The sequence below is a fragment of the Camelus ferus genome, chromosome 4, assembly GCF_009834535.1.
Source record: "Camelus ferus isolate YT-003-E chromosome 4, BCGSAC_Cfer_1.0, whole genome shotgun sequence".
In the NCBI taxonomy this organism is placed as follows: Eukaryota; Metazoa; Chordata; class Mammalia; order Artiodactyla; family Camelidae; genus Camelus; species Camelus ferus.
Window position 1 is genome coordinate 31,508,523 of NC_045699.1, and position 18,548 is coordinate 31,527,070.

An 18,548-nucleotide genomic window follows, 5' to 3' on the forward strand; every position below is an offset into this window, starting at 1 on the left:
TTAGTAAGAAAAGGAACTGTCCTCAAAGCAAGAGGAATTCTAGATACAGGCTAAGCTAGCTTCTGCTACAAAACAAGAAGTATTTAGGGAGGCAAGTATTAACTGGTACCTCATTCTTTTAGTTGTAAGAGAAATAAGCCAAATTACAGGCATATTGTACAATATTAAGATCTATAGCTCATATATTTAGAACACCTGATACTACTCAAGCTGTTTACAGAAGTTTCTCTTAAGAGGAATCGGCACAAACCACGGTTAAGCTGCTTGGTTTAATTTTTTTAGCACTTGGAAAAAAAAATGTACAGTAGTTTGAACACTTAGTCTTTGCAAACCTCCACTGAGGTCAAAGATTTCATTCATACGTACAAAATTAGTTTACAAATTTTTTTGGCAATTTCATCTTAGTAACCCGTTTTATCCTATTGCCATTGTCCCAACCATTGAAAAAAGTTTACAATAATTTACATAGAAATATTTTCAAAGTGCTTAAGAATAGTGATTGTTCTCCGGGGTATTTACAGATGCCTATACAGTGTATGTACAGGTGGTATACACTATAGCACAAGGTTCATTGCTGGAATATGGCTTTCTAGGGAAAGTGCATATTTGGCCAGAGGTGGCAATACTGTCTAGAAGTTCAAGGGTTACAGATACTCTTGGTAACCACGTCCAAAGCTGAAGTAGAATGTGGACAGGAATATTTACAAAAGTAATATAAAAAGGGTTAAGTATACAAGCTCGATCCACGCAAAGATATCTTGATGTTCTTCCAAACTGGAGGAAGAGACTTCAGCTGCTGGCTCGGTTACCATTCCGAAGTGGGGCTTTTTACTGGTTTAGACCTCAGAGGTCGTGACTTGTCTCAGAAGTCAAGCTAGATCATCGTCTGTGCTTACAACTGATATCTGTGGGAAAGAAAAAGGATGGGGGTGAGTAGGGGGATCCCTCCCTGGTAGCAACTTCAGTCTCTGAAACGAACCTTGCTTTTGAGTTGGTCATGCAGAGACCAGAGGTGCAGGAAGGGATGCCAGATCCCAAACAGTACTTAGTTGCATCACTAATGTGTTTTCACTTGAATTCAACTGTATCTTACCTGGTAGAGAGAGAAAATAGTGTGATTGATTCTGCCTGTTCCACTTAATGATCTCAAGACCTGGAGAAAACTGTGGAAAGACGCATGTATGCCATGAACTGGCCACCATTCTGGTTGCACTAGACCTTGAGAGGGAGTGCCCAACACATGATTGTTCAGACTGTTCCCTAAGTGAGGGCCAAATACTCCATGTGGGTTTCACCTGAAGCAAAAGGGATGGACTCTGCTGCCAAAAGGAAAGTTGGCTCTTCTGGGCGAAGTGATCATTTCTAGTGGCTCTTCTAGGTCATTTTGGCTAAATGAATCTTGCTCAATACACTGACTTTAAGTTAAGTCAACCCCTCTTATATATGATATGCTCATTTACCTTTAAGGATCTAGTAGGCAACTGACTTAAAAGTTCAAAAAGGAGATCTTTGGTTCATGCTAATACTTACATGTAATTTCTATAACCCAAGTCTCTCAAATAGGACAGTGATGACCTTAAGTTGACTTAACTGTCATTCTGATTGGGGCAGGTATTTGTCAGCTGACGTACTTCAAACAGGCTAGACTGTCTCATCTCCAGGTAGGAGATGGAATTTTCGGTGGCTCTATGATTCGAATGGCCCTTCCTTGCCCAGGCAGCCATAGCTTGAGATGTTGTCTCCTTTCCAAAAAGTGGTACTGTGAGTCATGGTGCAGAAAGACACAAAGCTGACTTACTGCCGGGTATGTGTGTCCAACAGAAGCACTGTGTCTACCAATGTCTATTGACAGGTCCTCCTCAGTGGTCTTCAGGTACACAGGATTGTCAAAGTTCATGCTTTTCATGTTCTTGTGTTGCCAATTCCGCCACATCAAGTAGCCACCCACTGCTGCCATTGCCAGGAGCACTGAAAGAAAGTTAGAAGGTGACTAAGCTAGATCTAGTCTCAACATACAAAAAAGATCACGTTCAGGAATCCATGATTATGGACTTTAATAAAAGTTTCATGTTTTATGAAGCTGGGGTAACTAGAAGTTAGAGTATAAACAGGCCAGAAGTGTAAAACAGGTGCAGACCCTTGGCTGGGTCATTCTAGAGACTGATGCTCAGCTCGACACGCCCATCTGGGCAAGTTAGAGTCCTGGGCCTCCCCAGGCTGACTGAGTTCAAACTGTGGAAGCTTCTGGAGAGTTCTTCAACTGGTCCTCCTGGTGTGTTAGCTAAGTTTGGAATCCGGTAGCTGAGGCTAAGGAGGCCATTATAGCACACAGTGCCTTAGAATGCACGTGCCTCATGTTAGAGGGCCCTCTTCTGGGTCTGAAAATTCTTAACTGTTTTAAATTCACCCTCTACAAGTTCTATAGCTCCTCAAGGAATCGTTTAAGCATTTGTGCATCTTCTCTGTATGACGTATGACACATATCGCAAAGGGGAAGGGAAGGGTGCTCTTGACTTGAAGGGACTTAGGATGAAAGGGGATAAGCCTGCTGAACAGGTCTGCATAGAGTTCACGTAGTAGCTGAACATTCATCCCTGCCCGTCTTCATGCTAAAGATACCACTGAAGAGAAAGGTGCGGACCTCTGAGCTCAGTGTGCCGCGTTGGGGAGGGAGCAGAGGTACTTCAGTGTCATGAGTGCCGTGACGCTGCGGGGGCCGTGGAGGGGTGTCTCTAGATGAACTAGAAATACCCATCTGGACTGGAAGACTTTCACTGGGTCCAGATAGGTGGGGAGTCTACTTACAGAGGGGAAGGATGGCCCAGGCAGCAGAAGTCCCTTTTGGGGGAACACTGACCTCCGATACTGCTGTGGTCACGTTGATCCCTACAGGGGGGTAAAAGGAAGCAGTTTAGAAGGATCCGTATGCAGACCACGAAATTCGGCTGTCTGGTAGAGAGCCTTGCGTCCATCACTGACGTCCAGTGTCTGCTACAACTGTACACCAAGGACAGCCGGTCTAGAAGTATTGGAGAGTCACGTGCTGTCATGGCCATTAATGCACAGTTCTCTCACAGACATCTTAAGAAGTCAGGCCAGGCTATGATTTGCAGGTTCGAAGTCTTTGGAGTTTAAATGTAGGTTACCAACTAGGGGCATGACTAGTAGTTAAAGGCTGCATTAATTATTTAAGGAACAGATACAAAGAATGTGGCTGTTAGTTGAATTAACAATTTGCAGTACTGAACCCAGTACCTCCAGGAACTAGTCCACTAGTTGGTGAAATTTCTGTTGTGTTGGTATCTTTATTCTCATTGTAAGCCACAGTAGCTGCAGTACCTGGATTATAAAACCAAGAGCCTGGTTAAGGCCAAGGTTCCAGAGTGGCTAGCTGTTTAGTGCAGGCAGGCCATGAGATAGTGTGAGTGACAAACCACTGCTAAACCAAGTTGCATGGCGGATATGTCACAACTGAGGGAAACGGCAGTCTTCATGCAAAACCAGAGACACAGGAGTCTTCAGGCAGCATGGGAAGCTTTTGGAATTTGACAGTTCAAAAGATAAACAGCCACACTTAATGACCCCTCTAAGCAAAGTCCCAGGCTCCTGGAAGTTACAGGAAATGCTCTCAGGCATACTCGTACAAGACAGATTGTCTTGTAACTGCTTTCTCGGTAAACTGAGCTGGGACCTGTGGGGACTGGGTAATACACCAACACAGATCTCACAGTATGAGATCCTGACTCACAGTACACACGTTTATTTGCCTCTTAATCAAAAGCTCAGAACAGAAGACTCAAATGCAAGTTTCATTTTAAGTAGGAGTTGCAGGTTATGTCACCCACTGGGGCCAGAAGGTTTCTTGTAACCATGGCCTTCTTTAAGCATAATTTCAGGCCTCTCTCTTTCGAGGAGAATGTTAAGACTTTAATTATCTGTCAGTTGGCTGGCTCAGGGCTGTTATGGGGCGAACGGGTCCAAATCACCTATGGACTCATCTAATGTTGAAATGAAGTAAGAGTTTTGAAGCAGTGACATAAACATCTGGCATGCCACGGCAGCAGGTATGTTCTCCAGTCTATTCCAAGAGCTGGTGAAAACAGAATCCTTAAAGTCCCGTTGTACAGCTAGTGCTTTCATCTATTGCCTGTTGTACATCCTGCTTGCGGTTGAAAAGCAAAAAAGCCTTACTTTGGCACCCCCGGCCGTCGTCCTCTAGACCGTGCCCACTGGGACAGGAACAGGTGTATTTTGGAGAGTGGTCACTGATCTGTGGGGCTGGCAGGCAGAGGTACTCACATCCCCCATTCTCCATGGCTTCTTCACACCAATTTTTACCTATTCAGCAATAAAAGTCCTTTAAAATGGGTATTCCAGGGCCCGCTCCATACATAAAGCTTTGTTCTAGGCGCTGAAGACAAGAGTCCTTGTCTCCAAGGAGTTTAAACTCGTCTCCTGTGTCAAACTGTAAGGTTGAACCAGTACCAAGGAGGAATAAATAAGGGTACAGGCAGCCTGCTCTAAGGGCACCACAGGCCCAAAGGAAATTCTTGGACGTAGAATTCGAGTCATGCCTTAAACAGATGAGCGACCAGGACTGGCACTCGCGGTCGGTACGAAGCTTACAGCAAAGGCTCAGAGGAGGGGGAGAAGCGTATTCTTCCGCTTTGTCTCGCTTTGTTCCCACAAAGTGGCAGGAACCCTGCTCTAGGGAGGCTCACAGCTTTCACTTAAATACAGCTAGTCAAGGACTGTGGGCGGGAGGCGGCACGGTCAGACGCGTGCGAGGGTCTACACGGTTCTGCATTTGTCGTGGGGGGGGGGGGGCGGGAGGTAGAGCCTGCAGCCTCTAAGTGCCTTTGGAGCCTGCACGATAGTCTTCCCAGGAGGAGAGAAGGCCTAGGGCACGTGGGAAGGACAAAAATGAAAGATGGAGCACTGAAGGCTAGGAGGGAAGGTAAGAGCTGAAGTCGACGCTCTTTCCCTTGGAAGTTGGAAATAAAACACCATGAACACCAGGTCTGAAGTGTTTGAGGGAGCGTATGGTGGGGGAGGTTCCGTTTCAGGGCAAGTTGAGTTGCTCGAGAGCTACTGACATCCAGCTGGCACCGTGTCGGGCTGCTGCCCTTAAGCAGACACGACGGGCTCTGCTTCTCCCTAATACCTGAGGGCTGGACGAGTTCATGATAGACAATGATGTCCTGGGCATCATTCAGGTTGTTCACCAGAGTGGCAAGCTCCGATCCAGTGAATTTATTGGCACCATAGACTGCTTCGTTTTCCCCGTCTATCCAGTAGACACGATCCTGAAACAGAACCCTCAAATTAGCACGAACACAAGTCAGCATCTAAGGGTCATTATTATTTACTGGCAATTGAATGGACCAAGTTTATTTAAGGCTGCTCTGGGACATCAGATGTAAAAACTCCAAGAGCAGCAAGTTTAGGTTTCTCAAAATGCTATGAGGAATCAGGGCCTCATCTGTCCCAGCTTTTAAGAGAAAGCAATTTCTCAAGTCATGCTCCTCCTTCCCCCGTGCCTGCTCCTTCTCCCCAAGGTGCTAGAGTAACTCAGATGTGTGACACACGTCTTACCTCAAATATTGTTAGCGCCAGAGGATGAGCTAGGAACTCCAGAGACTTGAGGACTATCCGGCGATCTTGGCCGTTCAGGTCCACACTGGATAACATGTGCAATTTGGAATCCAGCCAATAGAGGCGGCCCTTTATAAGGTCTAGGAGGAAAAGCATGGTCGTCGTGTAAGAAGTCAGTACTGCTCTGCTTCTGTTTAAGGTGTCTAAGGAATCCAGTGGTCCACTTTCCAGGTTCCTTCTCCAGCAGGGGTTCGTAATAGAGTCCCCTAAATCTCATGGAGCAGCATGCAGAATCTACCTGCATTCATTTGGGGGATGGCTAAAGGGGTACCTAAGATTGTCAAAGTAACTGACTTAAGAAGTGTTACTCACCTCATGAAAGTGTTAAAAGAGGCTAGGATTTTCCTGCCGCCACCCCTTATAAGCCAGAAGAAAACTGTTATGAGCCTGTAATTCAGGAAATGCTAAGGCATCTATGCCAGGAGTATTTAGGATGAGAGTTCCTGGGACCCAAGATTCACCTAATTCCTATCACACATTAGCCCCAAATGGATAGAAAAGCTAGTAATTATGAAACACGTAATTCATTAAGTCCACCATTCCACTTGTACTGTTCTGTTACTCTCATCCCAAATCTCTGTTACAGAAGGAACCAGGAGAGTTGTCAGCTATGGTCCAGAATTAACTCTGGAGATGAGTTAAGATTCTGTGAAGACAGTTGAGTCGTGGTCCAGGAAGGGAGAATGTACATACCAAGTGTGATTCCATTGGGCCACTGGATGTCTGCTGTCACCAGGGCCCGTCTATCAAATCCATTCATTCCTGCTTTTTCTATTTTAGCTGGCTCACCCCAGTCTGACCAGTAAACAAAGCTGGGAAGAATCAAATTAGAAATCAGCCTTAGTGGGTTAGAAGGAATAAAGTTGTAGCTTGAAACAGACATGTTCAAAGAGTGTGCAGAAAACTCCTGAGTATAAATGGTACTGCTTAAGGGTCTAAATTATGTGCTGGATAAACAAAAGTTAACACAAAGAATCTACATGCTCAGTATGAACTAGATCTGTATAAATCTGATATTTAAATTTCAGCCTCAAGTCACTGCTTATATAGTTCCTTTTGAAACGGCCAATTCTTTCAAAAGAATAAAAGATGAGTATCTGTTTTTACAGTGGGGGCGGGCTGACTGTGTTCTAGTGAGGCTTCACTGGGGGCCAAGTGTGATTACTGCGGTCTTAGTCAAATTCCTAACAGCTGCCTTTCTGTATTATTTAGGGGTAACTGAGGGGACATCCTCCGTGAAATGTTTCTAGAGGTCTGTTCATTTCGATTAGACTTTCAGACGACTTGCACATTTTAGATGAGAGCCCTGCGGTAATGTGGGTACCAGAATCCTCACAACTCGCGTCTACTTAGGTTGGATCATACAGAGCTGCCCCGGTAAAGTGTACAGACAAAAATTTTAAAAATCACTTGCATAGAGGTTGCATAGAAGCTGGGTGGGCAGAAGGGTTTAGATATGGCTTTTGGTGTACATCAAATCAGAAATGTTGTCTCATAATGTTCACCAGCAGTCACCTGCTCAGGGAAGGCCATTCCAGGGTTGTTCAACCGTAGTACTGCTGACATCCTGTACTGGACAATTCTTTGTTGTGGGGAGCTGATGAGTGTTGGGATTTCAGTACTACTTGTGGCATGAGGAGAGCTCCTGACCTATGTAGATGGCATCCAAAAGGCTACGTGATGAAAAACAGAATACAAACCCCGACAGTGGGTCCACGGCTATGGAGGCAGGCTCTCGCAAGTCAGAGCTAAACAGGAACTTCCTCTTGGTTCCATCTAGGGTAGCTACTGAAATAGTCTTAGAAGCCGCATCAGTCCAGTAGATGGTCTTGTACACCCAATCAACCGCAATGGCTGCAGGATTATAGACATTGTCGATCATTTTAACATGTCTACCAACCTTGTCATCAATTGAGGCACTGAAACAGAATAGGTCACAAGAAATTTAAGAGTTTGACACCATCAGAGCCTGGAGAATGGACTTTCTGCTCACAAAATGGTCAACAGCTTTGTTCAGAAAGAATTCTAGTAACACCGTAGCTCAGCTTACCACTCAGAGAATGGAACCATGCTGCTCACTGATTCTAAACTACTGATACCGTCGGGTATCTCGCTGTTGGGGTGTATTCTACCTGGAAGAACACCATGCTTCTAGGTGAAGCTACTGGTTTTAGTAACCGTCATCTGCGTTTCTGTGGTTCCCATTAAGAAAAAGCTACCACTACCATTTCTACTTGAAGCAACTATCAACAGCTCTCAACTAACTGCAGAGAAAGGGGAGAAAATAGGAGAAATGAAGATGGTATCTTTTATAATCTCATAGTTGTGGTCATCTGTTATTTTATAGGCAATTGTTGGTTTCTAATGAGGAACTGATAGTAATTTAATAATTAAAGAATAAGTGTTTAGATTTAATATTCCCAACTAATTAGATGCTGGACTGGAGCTAGAGACAAGAGAAATCCCTCCAAACTGTCCCAAAGGCCGGTGACAATGATTTATGCCAAAAGACACCAAGAGAGGAACTGAAAGTTACCTGAAGATGGCTTTTTGGCTCAAATCAGCCCAGAACAGTTTCTGAGCAGCAATGTCAGCATCCAGAGCCACAGTGTTTCTTAGCTGTTCAACTAGTTGGATATATTCTTTTCTCTCCAGGCCAATCTTCCTGATGTCTCTTCTATTGGTGAAGATCAGACTGGGCTCTTTGCCTGCAAGACAGGAGTCCAGTTAATTTAGTTTTGCTATAACCACACAAGGTCCTTTCCAAGTCACCTCCTCCCAACAGAGGAGCACTTAAAAAGTGAAGGCACTGCTGAACACCTCAGGGGTACTCTTGCTGAAGGCCCATGCCCCTGGGACCTGCAAGCACTTCCTACTGTTTAAGAAAGCAGTCCTGAAGTCGCATTCAGCAAGAGGACAGCTGGTGAATAAGTTACTTATCTGAACTGCATTCAAGTTTTGGAAGCAGAGTGTAAGCGGGTATTCATGGCACCATATATGCAAAAGGAATTGACAAGGCAGGTGTCTGGGGAAATCATCTGCTATTTGACCTATGATATTGCGCCATGAGTTTAGTAGCATTGCTCTCAAGTAGTATTTTAATTTCATATGTCGTTTGACTATCGCAATCACTTACTCATAAAGGTACCAGAGCAACACTAGTCCATGTCCATTTACCTACTGCCTTGCACACGCCAGTGGCAAGATCCATTTGATAGCCACGACTACATTCACACTTGTAACCGCCTTTTAAGTTGATACAAATTTGACTGCAGATTCCCGGATTTTGGCATTCATCAATATCTAGGAGGGAAATTAGAATTAGTCTTGCTGGTCCTAGGTAACCTACAGAGATCTACTGACTTTTCCCATCACCCCAGGGGGCTCGGGTTCTGTTCTTTGACTCACCTCCACACGTTTTCCTATCTATCAGTTCAAACCCAGCTGCACAGTCACATTCGTAGCCTATAACTAGGTCTTTGCAGATATGGGAACATCCGCCATTATTAACCAAGCATTCATTTACATCTGAAATAAAAACGTAGTAGAGCGATTCAACACTTCTTCCAAATTGATATTCGTTCTATTTACACTTAAAATCCAGGCTATAACTCATTTAGATAGTCTGGTCAAATCCATTTTTCTAAGATCTGATAATCTGTCTTACAGTTATGCATCTCAGCCTGTATGGGGGGACAGTGAACCCAATCTCCTTGACAGGTTATCAGTTAGTTAAACAGTATTTGGCCAAGTTTCTCTATGGCTGATTGGTTACCTTTTTTTTTTTTTTTTGGATCGGTTATCTAAGGAGGTGAAATTATGAACTATTTTGTCACCGCGTGGGCTTTTTTTTAAGTCATAAAATTTCACTCTTAAGCCCAACAACTGAACCTAGTTCATTAAAGTAGTTTACCCAGGTCTTGCTCAGGGTCCAAACCACATCAGCTCTGCTGGATCTAATGAACCTTCCCAACTCTGTACGCAAGCAGGCCCTTCACTTACGACATTCTTTCAGGGGCTCGTCACTCCAGTCCCTGCAGTCCTGCTCCTGGTTACACACTTTACTCATATCTATGCACTCCCCACTTCTGCACTTGAATTTTCCGGGGCCCAAGCACTGATTGACTGCAAAGAGAAAGCCAGAAGAGAGACTCCAATGATGGGTCTGATCAGAGCAGTCCTTGACGAATCCCCCAGCAGAAGAGACCCTCACCATTTTTGCAGTTGACTTCATCAGAACCATCGACGCAGTCTCGGATGCCGTTACACTGCCTGCTGCCATGGATGCAGCTCCCATCCTCGCACTCAAACTGGTCAGGTCGGCAGGTTCGAGAAGCTAAAGAAGGAGGGCACGGCAGGGAATGAAGGCAGATGAAGGAGATGTGTGGACAGGAACCGAACACGTCATACCGAGAAGAGAGCTACTCACGGCAGTTGACCTCGTCGCTGCCGTCCTTACAGTCAGGATCCCCGTCGCATCGCCACTTCTTGTGGATGCACTCGCCGGAGCCGCACTGGATCTCGCTGGCCGGGCACCTGGTGTGGATCACCGGCTGGCGGCCACACTGCTCGAGGGACTCATCTGACTGGTCCGAGCAGTCTGCGTCATCGTCGCACACCCAGCTGATGGGGATGCAGGAGGAGGTGCTGCACTGGAACTCGTGGGGCCCGCAGGTCGGGGGGGCGCAGTCCAGCTCATCGCTGCCATCGCTACAGTCATCCTGGCCATTGCACACGAAATTCCTGGAGATGCAGCGGCCACTCGAGCACGTGAACTCATCAGGGCTGCATGTTATGTTGCCTGTTGAGAGAGAAGATGTCCCACTGAAAATGCATCAGGACTGGTCCCTTCAAGCCTCTTGTCCCCAAATCTAACACGCAGATTTTTGAGCATGAATCTCAGCTTCTGGCTTAACTGAACAGCTAAAGTCAAATGATATAGTCTGTTCCCAGAATACTAGGAAACAGTCTTACCATGGAAAAGAAGCAAGGACATTTGAGTAAGAACAGAAATAAAGGACCAAGAAAACAGTGGAAGACTAGAAATTCATCTGAGATGAGAAGCACAATGGACTCTTAGAGGCACAGTGATTAATAACACAAACTGTCACAAGAGATTTCAGTGGGGAAGGCAGACGTGAGTTATCTCTCAGTGGTTATCCTGCTCATCAGGCCAGGCCCCGTCATGAGCTGAAACTATCATGCCTCAGGTGTACAAGGAAACGTTCATTCATAATAAGCTTCATGACCCCATTACGGAAAAGAAGCCATTATGTTACCCCACCATGCACGGTTCCTTCTTTTTCGGTCCTTAAGGAGCAGGAATAACAGGTCTTAAAGACTTTCAAGTTTTAGAAAGTCACCACAAGGGCTAGAATCACAAGCTAGCAGCCAGGTGCGCTAATGATGATAAGCCAGTCAGACAGGCCGGCTTGTACTTTGACTCAAAATTCCGGCCAAATTTATTAAGGGCACAGTTTGGTGGTAACTGGGGTGGAGACCACGACTCTCTTGGGAAGCAAAGTCTAGATTTAAGAGGGAACCACTTGGCAGCTCCAGAGCTCACCAATACACAAGGCTCAGTTCTAGGATTAAATGCCAAGACTCATTGGACTAGGTGCAGTGGTAATGACCTCAGGAGGTGACTTCTACATGCAAGACCGGTGTCTCAGCTGCAAGAGCCCTCAGCTCACTGTACACTTACTGCTTCAGGAGGCCCGCCCTCGTCAGTCTCGGGAGCTGCCGTTTTAGGGGCCCTATAAAAAGGGCGGTAGCTTGAAAGAACATTCAAAGCAATGTTTGTTCAACTCAGAGATTTTCCCAGGGCCTCACCTTTAACATGAAGCGTTTTATTACACACTTTCCAAGAGCAGACACATGAAAGGCTAGGAAACAGTTAGCGTCTACAGGCAGGAACTGTGATAGGAGACAGAGGTAGCACCAGTGGGGTAGAGTTTTCTTTGGGTATCTGCCAGCGAGATGTTAATTCGTCCAAGGTGAACTTTGGGAAAGGTTATGACAGAATCGAGTTTGGGGGCTGAGACGTGCTTGGGTGAGGCTCAAGTAACTTCTTATTCCGCTAAACAGATCCCACTGAGACCTAGGGATGCACCTACTGGCCTCAGTCTCCTTCTAGTTTGATTGAGCCCAAATAAGGAAGGCCTATGACTGACTGTCCCAGCAGAGACAAAAGTGCACACACCTGCTGCTTCGCTGAGCTACTGCTCCATGGAGGTGCCTGGAATGACTTACCTTCTTATTTTTACTTGCCTAGAGGAAATGCCAAAGAAGTGGGCAGCTACCCTGCGGACTCCCCTCAGAGCTGGAGGGCCGCGAGGAAGGACCAGTAGTTGAGCAGATAGTGAAGTCACTGAAAAGCAAGTCACCTGAACTGCACCTGCACGCTCAGACCGGCTTCCCCTGCCCACCCTGCTTGGCGCAAAAGGCTCTTTCGGGACAGGCCACTCAACACTGATCTTCTTACCACAGTTTTCCTCGTCTTCTCCACTGTCACAATCACTTTCACCATCGCATCGCCAGGACACGGGGATGCACTGAGTGGAGCGGGCGCCGCAGCTGATCTCATTTATACGGCAAGTTCTCATATCTGTTGACGATATACAGTCTCAAAAGAGCCTCCGAACTCATCAGGGCAAAGCTGCTGCTCCTGTGCTGCCTGGAGGTGCTAATGTCTGTCACATCTGTAACTCGGCGGCCGGACACACCGGTGAAATTCGACTCGCCGGCAGAAGCCGGGCCAGACCCTTCGCCAGCTCCACCGCGTGGAAGCCGCGCCAGCCAGCCTGCGCTACCTGGCAGCACCCGAGAGCCCTGAGCGCGTGGTACTCCTGCAAGGTTCCGTGGCGTGCTCAGTCCCGGCTGTTGTCTGTCTTGGCGTGGTGAGGTTCACTGGCTGGCCTGCTCCCTGACCATTATTTATGTGTTGGGTAGCAAGCGACGCCCCCAGATGTTGTCACCTAACCCCAACTTCATTCAGGGCCAGGTGGTCTAACGCCTAGGAGGTCTTCCTTGGCCTCTGTGCCTTCAGCGGCCTCCTTCACCACCTCCTTTAGATCGGCATCTTGCAAAGAAGGCTATCCCCTAATTCTTGACTGACTGGGTCATCCCCCTGCTAAAACTTGGGGCTAAATCTTTATGGAACCCATCTTCACCTGGGTAGCTCACCTGCCTGGACCAATGCTCTTATTACTCCCCTGACTTGCCAAGAAAACAGAACTTAACACACTCATCTTCCTTTCCACTTGATTCTCCTGGGTCATCGTACTCCAGACCTCAACTTTGCTCCTGTTAGACTTCCACTTTTAGTGCTTTAACAGGCCTCTACTCCCTTAAAATGAACACTGAGACTTTCTTCACCGTGACATTTAAATGATTCCAATTTATCTGTCCTATATCATCTTCCTCCATGGTCTCAAAGACTTTTTTCCTAAGTATCAGCCTAAAGACACACATACATTCGCATACCTACGAAGTTTCTCTTATTTAAGAATAAGCTGTAAGCTCCCTACCTTGATAAGTTTACGTTACATGTTTGCTTAAAAATCACTGTCATCCTATTTCTAGTCCCCTTACCCCTTGAGTAATAGATGTTATCGTAACATGAGAAGCTGTGCATCTACAAGTTTTTACTTGGCCCACGGGGGACCCTCACATCTTGACTTAGCTTCCAGGACCAAAGTACTATCTGCTCAGAGTCATGATTATCAAACATTTGGAATCTTTGCACCTAGTCAAGGAGTTCTTAATCAAATCTTCTGGCTTCGGTCTTAAATGTTCAATGGTGAAGCTACCCAAGAGAATGTCAGTCTTGTTAGACTAGGGAGAACATTCTTGATGTTATTAAAGATCAATTGTTAATGACTTGACTGACCTTGGAGTCAATTGGCCTAACTTTAAGGTAGGCCAAGGGAAACTAACCAAGGTTTAGACTAAACAATACTTAGAGCTGGGAGTCAGAGGACCGCCTGGGAAAGTTCAAGTCCAAAGCGAGCGTCACTCACGGCACTGTTCTGGGCTCTCATCAGAGCCAGTCTTCACAGTCAGGATCCCCATCACACTGCCATCGGTTGGGAACACACTGGCCGTTGTTGCACACAAAGTCAGACTCCGCACACGTCTTCTTCACTGCGGAAGGTTATTTGCAGGTTAAAGTCGAAATCACTTACCCAAGAGCCCTACCTTACCATTGGGGGTACAACTGCATTTTGATATGCTATACTCTAATTAGCACTCAACTGCCAAGCTCCAGGAGAAACTCAGAAAAGTCTTTCTTGCTTCTTTTCCCCCAAAAGAAGGTGATCATTTGAGAGACTTGGAGGACACTGAGGTCAAGGTAAGAAAAGGTTGCCCATTATCCTACAGCTCAGGGACACCTTACAGTTACCTTCTTGCTTGTTTTATAATGCTGAGATTAAGGAATAAGTTCATACATTTCTTCCAAATCACTCAAGTACTTCTAAGTTTAACAGGCAAACACTTCATCCTATGACTGCATCACAGTGTAGCTGTTCCAGGGGCATCTCTTAACAACCTATGGCTTTAGTGTAGAGACAGAAGGCCAAGCTCCAGGACTGAATACTGTCACACCTACTGGGGCAAAGGCACCCACTGGGTAAGAAATCGAGAAAGCTTGAACCTGAGTATAAGAGAGGCCGTATTTATAATGCAGGGGTGGGCTAATAACATCAGCCAGTTAAAAGTCCTTGAAGCTGCCAATATCTGTAACTGACAACCAGAGTGAAACAGCCTAAGACAAAGTATCAGTCCTGCTACTAATTCTTGCTAGGGCAGCCTTTTCTCCTGTAATTATGGTGACCGTGCACTTTGTTGTCCAAACTGGGGCAATCTCAGTTGGAAGGGGATCCCGTTAATTATACCAGGAAGATAAGCATCCACCAGGGCTGTCCTCGGCAAACCCCGCAGCTAGATCACCTCTACCTGTGAGGAAGTCAGAGAGTAAGAAGAACCTTGATAAGGAGCCACGGTGGGTTTCCTAGGCTCATCCTTCACTGATTATATTTTCCCTCACGGGCGTGCCTATGCTTCCTACCTGAATTTCCAGTTTAAAACATTCTTCTCTGACAGATACTCTGTAATGGCAGATCAGCTAAAAGCCAATAATTTGTGGAAAAGATGAACAGAACCACTTCAAGTCAGGGGTTTAAGCTAGGTATAACTCTGAGTTCAGAGTCTACTAAACTGGAGGGCCACACTGGGTTAGCCTCCGATACTGTAAAGGGGGACACAGCAATTACAACCAGTTTGTACAACTCAAGACAGGATGATGAGTTATGATGGCCTGGATCGGATGACTCATCTCCTTGAATTGTGTGGCCGAGGAAACAAGAAAGGCCATCTTAGTCCTCAGACTCACGCCTACTTCTAAACTCCCAGAAGAAGACTCCCGCCCCAGCGTTAACGGTCAGAGCGCCACCCGCGGCCCGCCTTCTCCTGGGCGTGCAGGAGGAGGCCAGAGGGTCTGCAGAGTCCCTGGCTGAGATTCACCCTGTGATGCTCTTCAGAAGTTGCAAAAGAAAGGGTAGGGAATGACTGTAAAGGGACCTCATGAATTTAAGAAGTACAAAATGTCACAGGGATAGAAAAGATTGGTTGTATGCTGAGCAAGAGACAAAGTGGGTCAGATAAATGGCTAGAGGTCCTCTCTCTCCATCCTTTTTTTTTTTTTGGGAGACAATATTTAAAAAAAAAATTTTTTTTTTTTGAGTAACAGTTATTTTACAATGTTGTGTCAAATTCTAGTGTGAGCACCATTTTTCAGTCATACATGAACATGTATTTACTCTCTCTCCATTCTGAGCATACACTGGGAGGGTCGGGGTAGGCTGTGTGAACTGGGCCTTGAGAGATGAATAGAAACTTGGATGTGCCACAGGGGAAGAGAGCTACCGGTTATGTACTTAGGGTATCCAGGTGAACGAGGAACCAGCTTGGCCTAACACTTGTAGGAGGATGAGTTACTGGGACTGACGGAACATGGCTTGTGGAATCCAAGCGAAAGCTGACTACTTATGCTAGCTGACGTGCTTGAAGGAAGAGCGCCATGCTGAAACTAACCAAGTTCTACATCAAGAGGCGGGGCAGGAAAAACGGGGAGTGGCCTTATAAGTTCTCAGTAATGGTGTAGCTTTTCCCTTCCACGGAGGAACATCTCAAGATAAGCATTCGGAGCTTCACTGAGCAAGCCTCCCACTTTCCTTCTCTACCTTCCTACCTGGGAGACAGAGACATTCTGGGCCACAGAATATTTACTTTTTCCCACTTTTTTGGTGACCTTGATTGTATATACATCTACTGCCTCCTTACTTCTTCCAAACCTTCTGTTATGTAGCTAGAATTTATTTATGCACAGACTATTTTAGGGAATGCCAGTGATGACCCCTAAGATGACCCAGGTTGGTTTTCCCACTGAGATAATGAGATGGTAAAGGAAGGCTTCCAAATTCAAAATGTGGAGTGAATAATTACTCTTTAAGGAAAGAAAATGGGTTTTGCCAAATATATAGTTTAGAATAGAAGAATTGCTCCTTACGCCAAGAGAACAGTTGACAAGAGTGAGGTCCTTTAGTGAGACAGAGAATTACATTGCCTAGGTAACCCAGAATTAGCATGGAACTCAATGTCTTGCAGAGTAGATTAAACTCTTAGTGTTAGAATGCAAAGGATGTACAAGTGTCACGGGGGGAACTATTCTTGGTCTTGAGACTGGAGATAAGTTTCTTTGCTCAGATTGCAGAATGGACTTCCTCTGCTTCCAAATGAGCTCCCAATTTACATATCGTTGGGAAAGCATCCGTGCTACTGCTCTGAGTGCTCCAGCCTAGGCCAGCCTGCCAGGATGTTTATGCTACAGCATTTTAGTAATGATGCATGAAGAAGTGGGTAAGGGCATAACAACATGGCAGTCGATGACATGTACACTGAGCTTCTGTTTGTCATCTGTGTTTTTAGTTTGTATAGTGGACACCTTTATGTAATTCTTTTCAAAGGAAAATAACGCTTTTATCGCCGACATTTATGCACGACCTTGTTCTGGGATTTTTACGACGTAGAACAAAGGGATAATAGAGCAAAGTTCAGCATGTGTTCAGGGTACCGAAAGGCCGTCTTGACATGTAGTTCTCAGCGGTTCTGGCTTGATGGGAGGTTGTACAGACGGCATAAAACAGGCACTGCTCACAGTGATCTTTTGACAGATGCTGAGCGGTAGGTATGATGGTATATGTTTTCTCGGGGGAAAGAGTATCTCCCATCCTGCCTAATGCTTCAGCATTAGCATCTACTGTCGACAGAGAATTAGAAACAGACTCCTTATCTGATCTTTGGTCTGAGCTGGCTTATAGTTTCTATGCCAGGAGTTAATTAATCTTTGAAACTGTAGGGGGCTTCTTACTGTCCATGGCTTGCTACTTTGGGATCAGAATCATTTGAGAATTAAAAACAGAAAGTCTCTTCTAAGCGGTCTTTTGTCTGTCTCTCCTTCTGGTCCTCTCCTTCCTTCCCCTAGCTTCCTGCACCAAATGTTTGCCTGATCTAAGATCAACCAGGTCCTGTCATTTGAAAGGAACTCCACTTTATCTTCAAAATTCCATACTCAAGTTGATAACCTCATGTCAAACATTCAAATATATTCCTCCGGACCAGGAAGTAGAGAATCTTCGGACTCTGGTTCAAAGCAGCTCTCCAGAGTAGGTGCTGTTTTCAGAGCCTCGATACATTTGCAGACACTGAGAACAGCCTCATCTTTCAGTAAAAGGCCTACGTCCTAGGGAGGTGGCAGAGAGACGGGCAGACTCGTTACTCACCACAGTTCCTCTCGTCGCTGCCGTCAGCGCAGTCCTCGTCCCCATCGCACTTCCACAACAGCGTGATACAGCGGCCATTCGTGCACTGGAATTGGGAGGGTTCACATTTGGCTTTTCTTCCTAAAATCAGGAGGGAACACTTAGCTAGGCTGGGACACAAGGATGTTAAGTTAGAGATGCTAGTTACCTGAAACCCATGGCTGAGAGTCCTCTCAGAGGGACAGCGAGCTGCCAGCTCAGCAGGCGGTAACATCCTAGGGGCCAGTGCTGGATGGGCCTTGGGGCGATGGCTGACAGTAACTTGAGTTCCTGGCTGGGCACACACCACCTCAGTGAGACTGGATTTCCTCTCTTGCAGGAGGCATAGCCATGGGACTAAGTCTTGGCTAGTGGGAAGTAAGCAGAAATGGTATCTACAGCTTCTGGGAAATACCCTCAAAGGGACAGAGGCTCCAGTTTCCTTAATTTCATTCCTTTCTGGTTCCTGAAAACTGGGCACGGTGGCCAGAATGGTGATCTTGGACTGATGGAGCCAGGCAAAAATAAAGACTGTAGGTTGCCCAGGGACTGGGGAGGAGACAGGTGTGGGAGGGGGTCACCTGCCTCTGGACTCATTTCCCTCATTTGTTTAAGTCACTTGTGTTGCTGTCATCATCTTACTCCTTTCATGGCATTTCTTGTCCACATTCTATATTGTTATTCATGAATGATGCTTCCATTACAAGCAAAGTAAAGGAGATACAGAAGACGCAGCAAGAGAGAAATAGAGGTTTAATCCATGGTCCCTTGTCTTAGAATTTGAGGTCTGATTTGAAAAAGACATGTTTACAAAACTGACTCCAAGATAAGATGAAAAGCATCAAGAAGGGACAGTGAAGAGGAAAAAGGAGGTCATTTTTAACTTAGTGATGGGAGAAAAGCAAAGCCAAGTAGAGCCACAGGCCTGGATTCTATCTCTCTGAACCTCAGTTTTCCTCTGCTCAGTGTCTGAATGTTGAATTCACACCATGGCATGAACTAACACTCAGTAGGTAGGGCGCTGAGTTTTCT

The 18,548-nt window shown here is 45.9% G+C and overlaps 1 protein-coding gene and 1 long non-coding RNA gene across 5 annotated transcripts in view; one reads left to right on the forward strand and one right to left on the reverse strand.

Annotated features, from left to right (window-relative positions):
* Positions 1-18,548, forward strand: part of LOC106729529 — a 197,448-nt gene that overhangs the window by 39,138 nt on the left and 139,762 nt on the right. The gene's annotated exons all lie outside the window — the stretch shown is intronic.
* The window catches only part of VLDLR (very low density lipoprotein receptor), a 29,081-nt gene continuing 10,783 nt past the window's right edge, over positions 251-18,548 (reverse strand). Inside the window, 18 exon segments of the mRNA XM_032477760.1 lie at positions 251-905; positions 1,799-1,968; positions 2,806-2,886; positions 4,192-4,338; positions 5,165-5,306; positions 5,596-5,735; positions 6,349-6,467; positions 7,356-7,574; positions 8,192-8,363; positions 8,833-8,958; positions 9,064-9,183; positions 9,658-9,780; positions 9,869-9,991; positions 10,085-10,456; positions 12,140-12,262; positions 13,677-13,704; positions 13,706-13,800; positions 17,499-17,618. Coding sequence (XP_032333651.1) covers positions 870-905; positions 1,799-1,968; positions 2,806-2,886; positions 4,192-4,338; positions 5,165-5,306; positions 5,596-5,735; positions 6,349-6,467; positions 7,356-7,574; positions 8,192-8,363; positions 8,833-8,958; positions 9,064-9,183; positions 9,658-9,780; positions 9,869-9,991; positions 10,085-10,456; positions 12,140-12,262; positions 13,677-13,704; positions 13,706-13,800; positions 17,499-17,618 — 2,456 coding nt within the window. The 3' untranslated portion in view covers positions 251-869.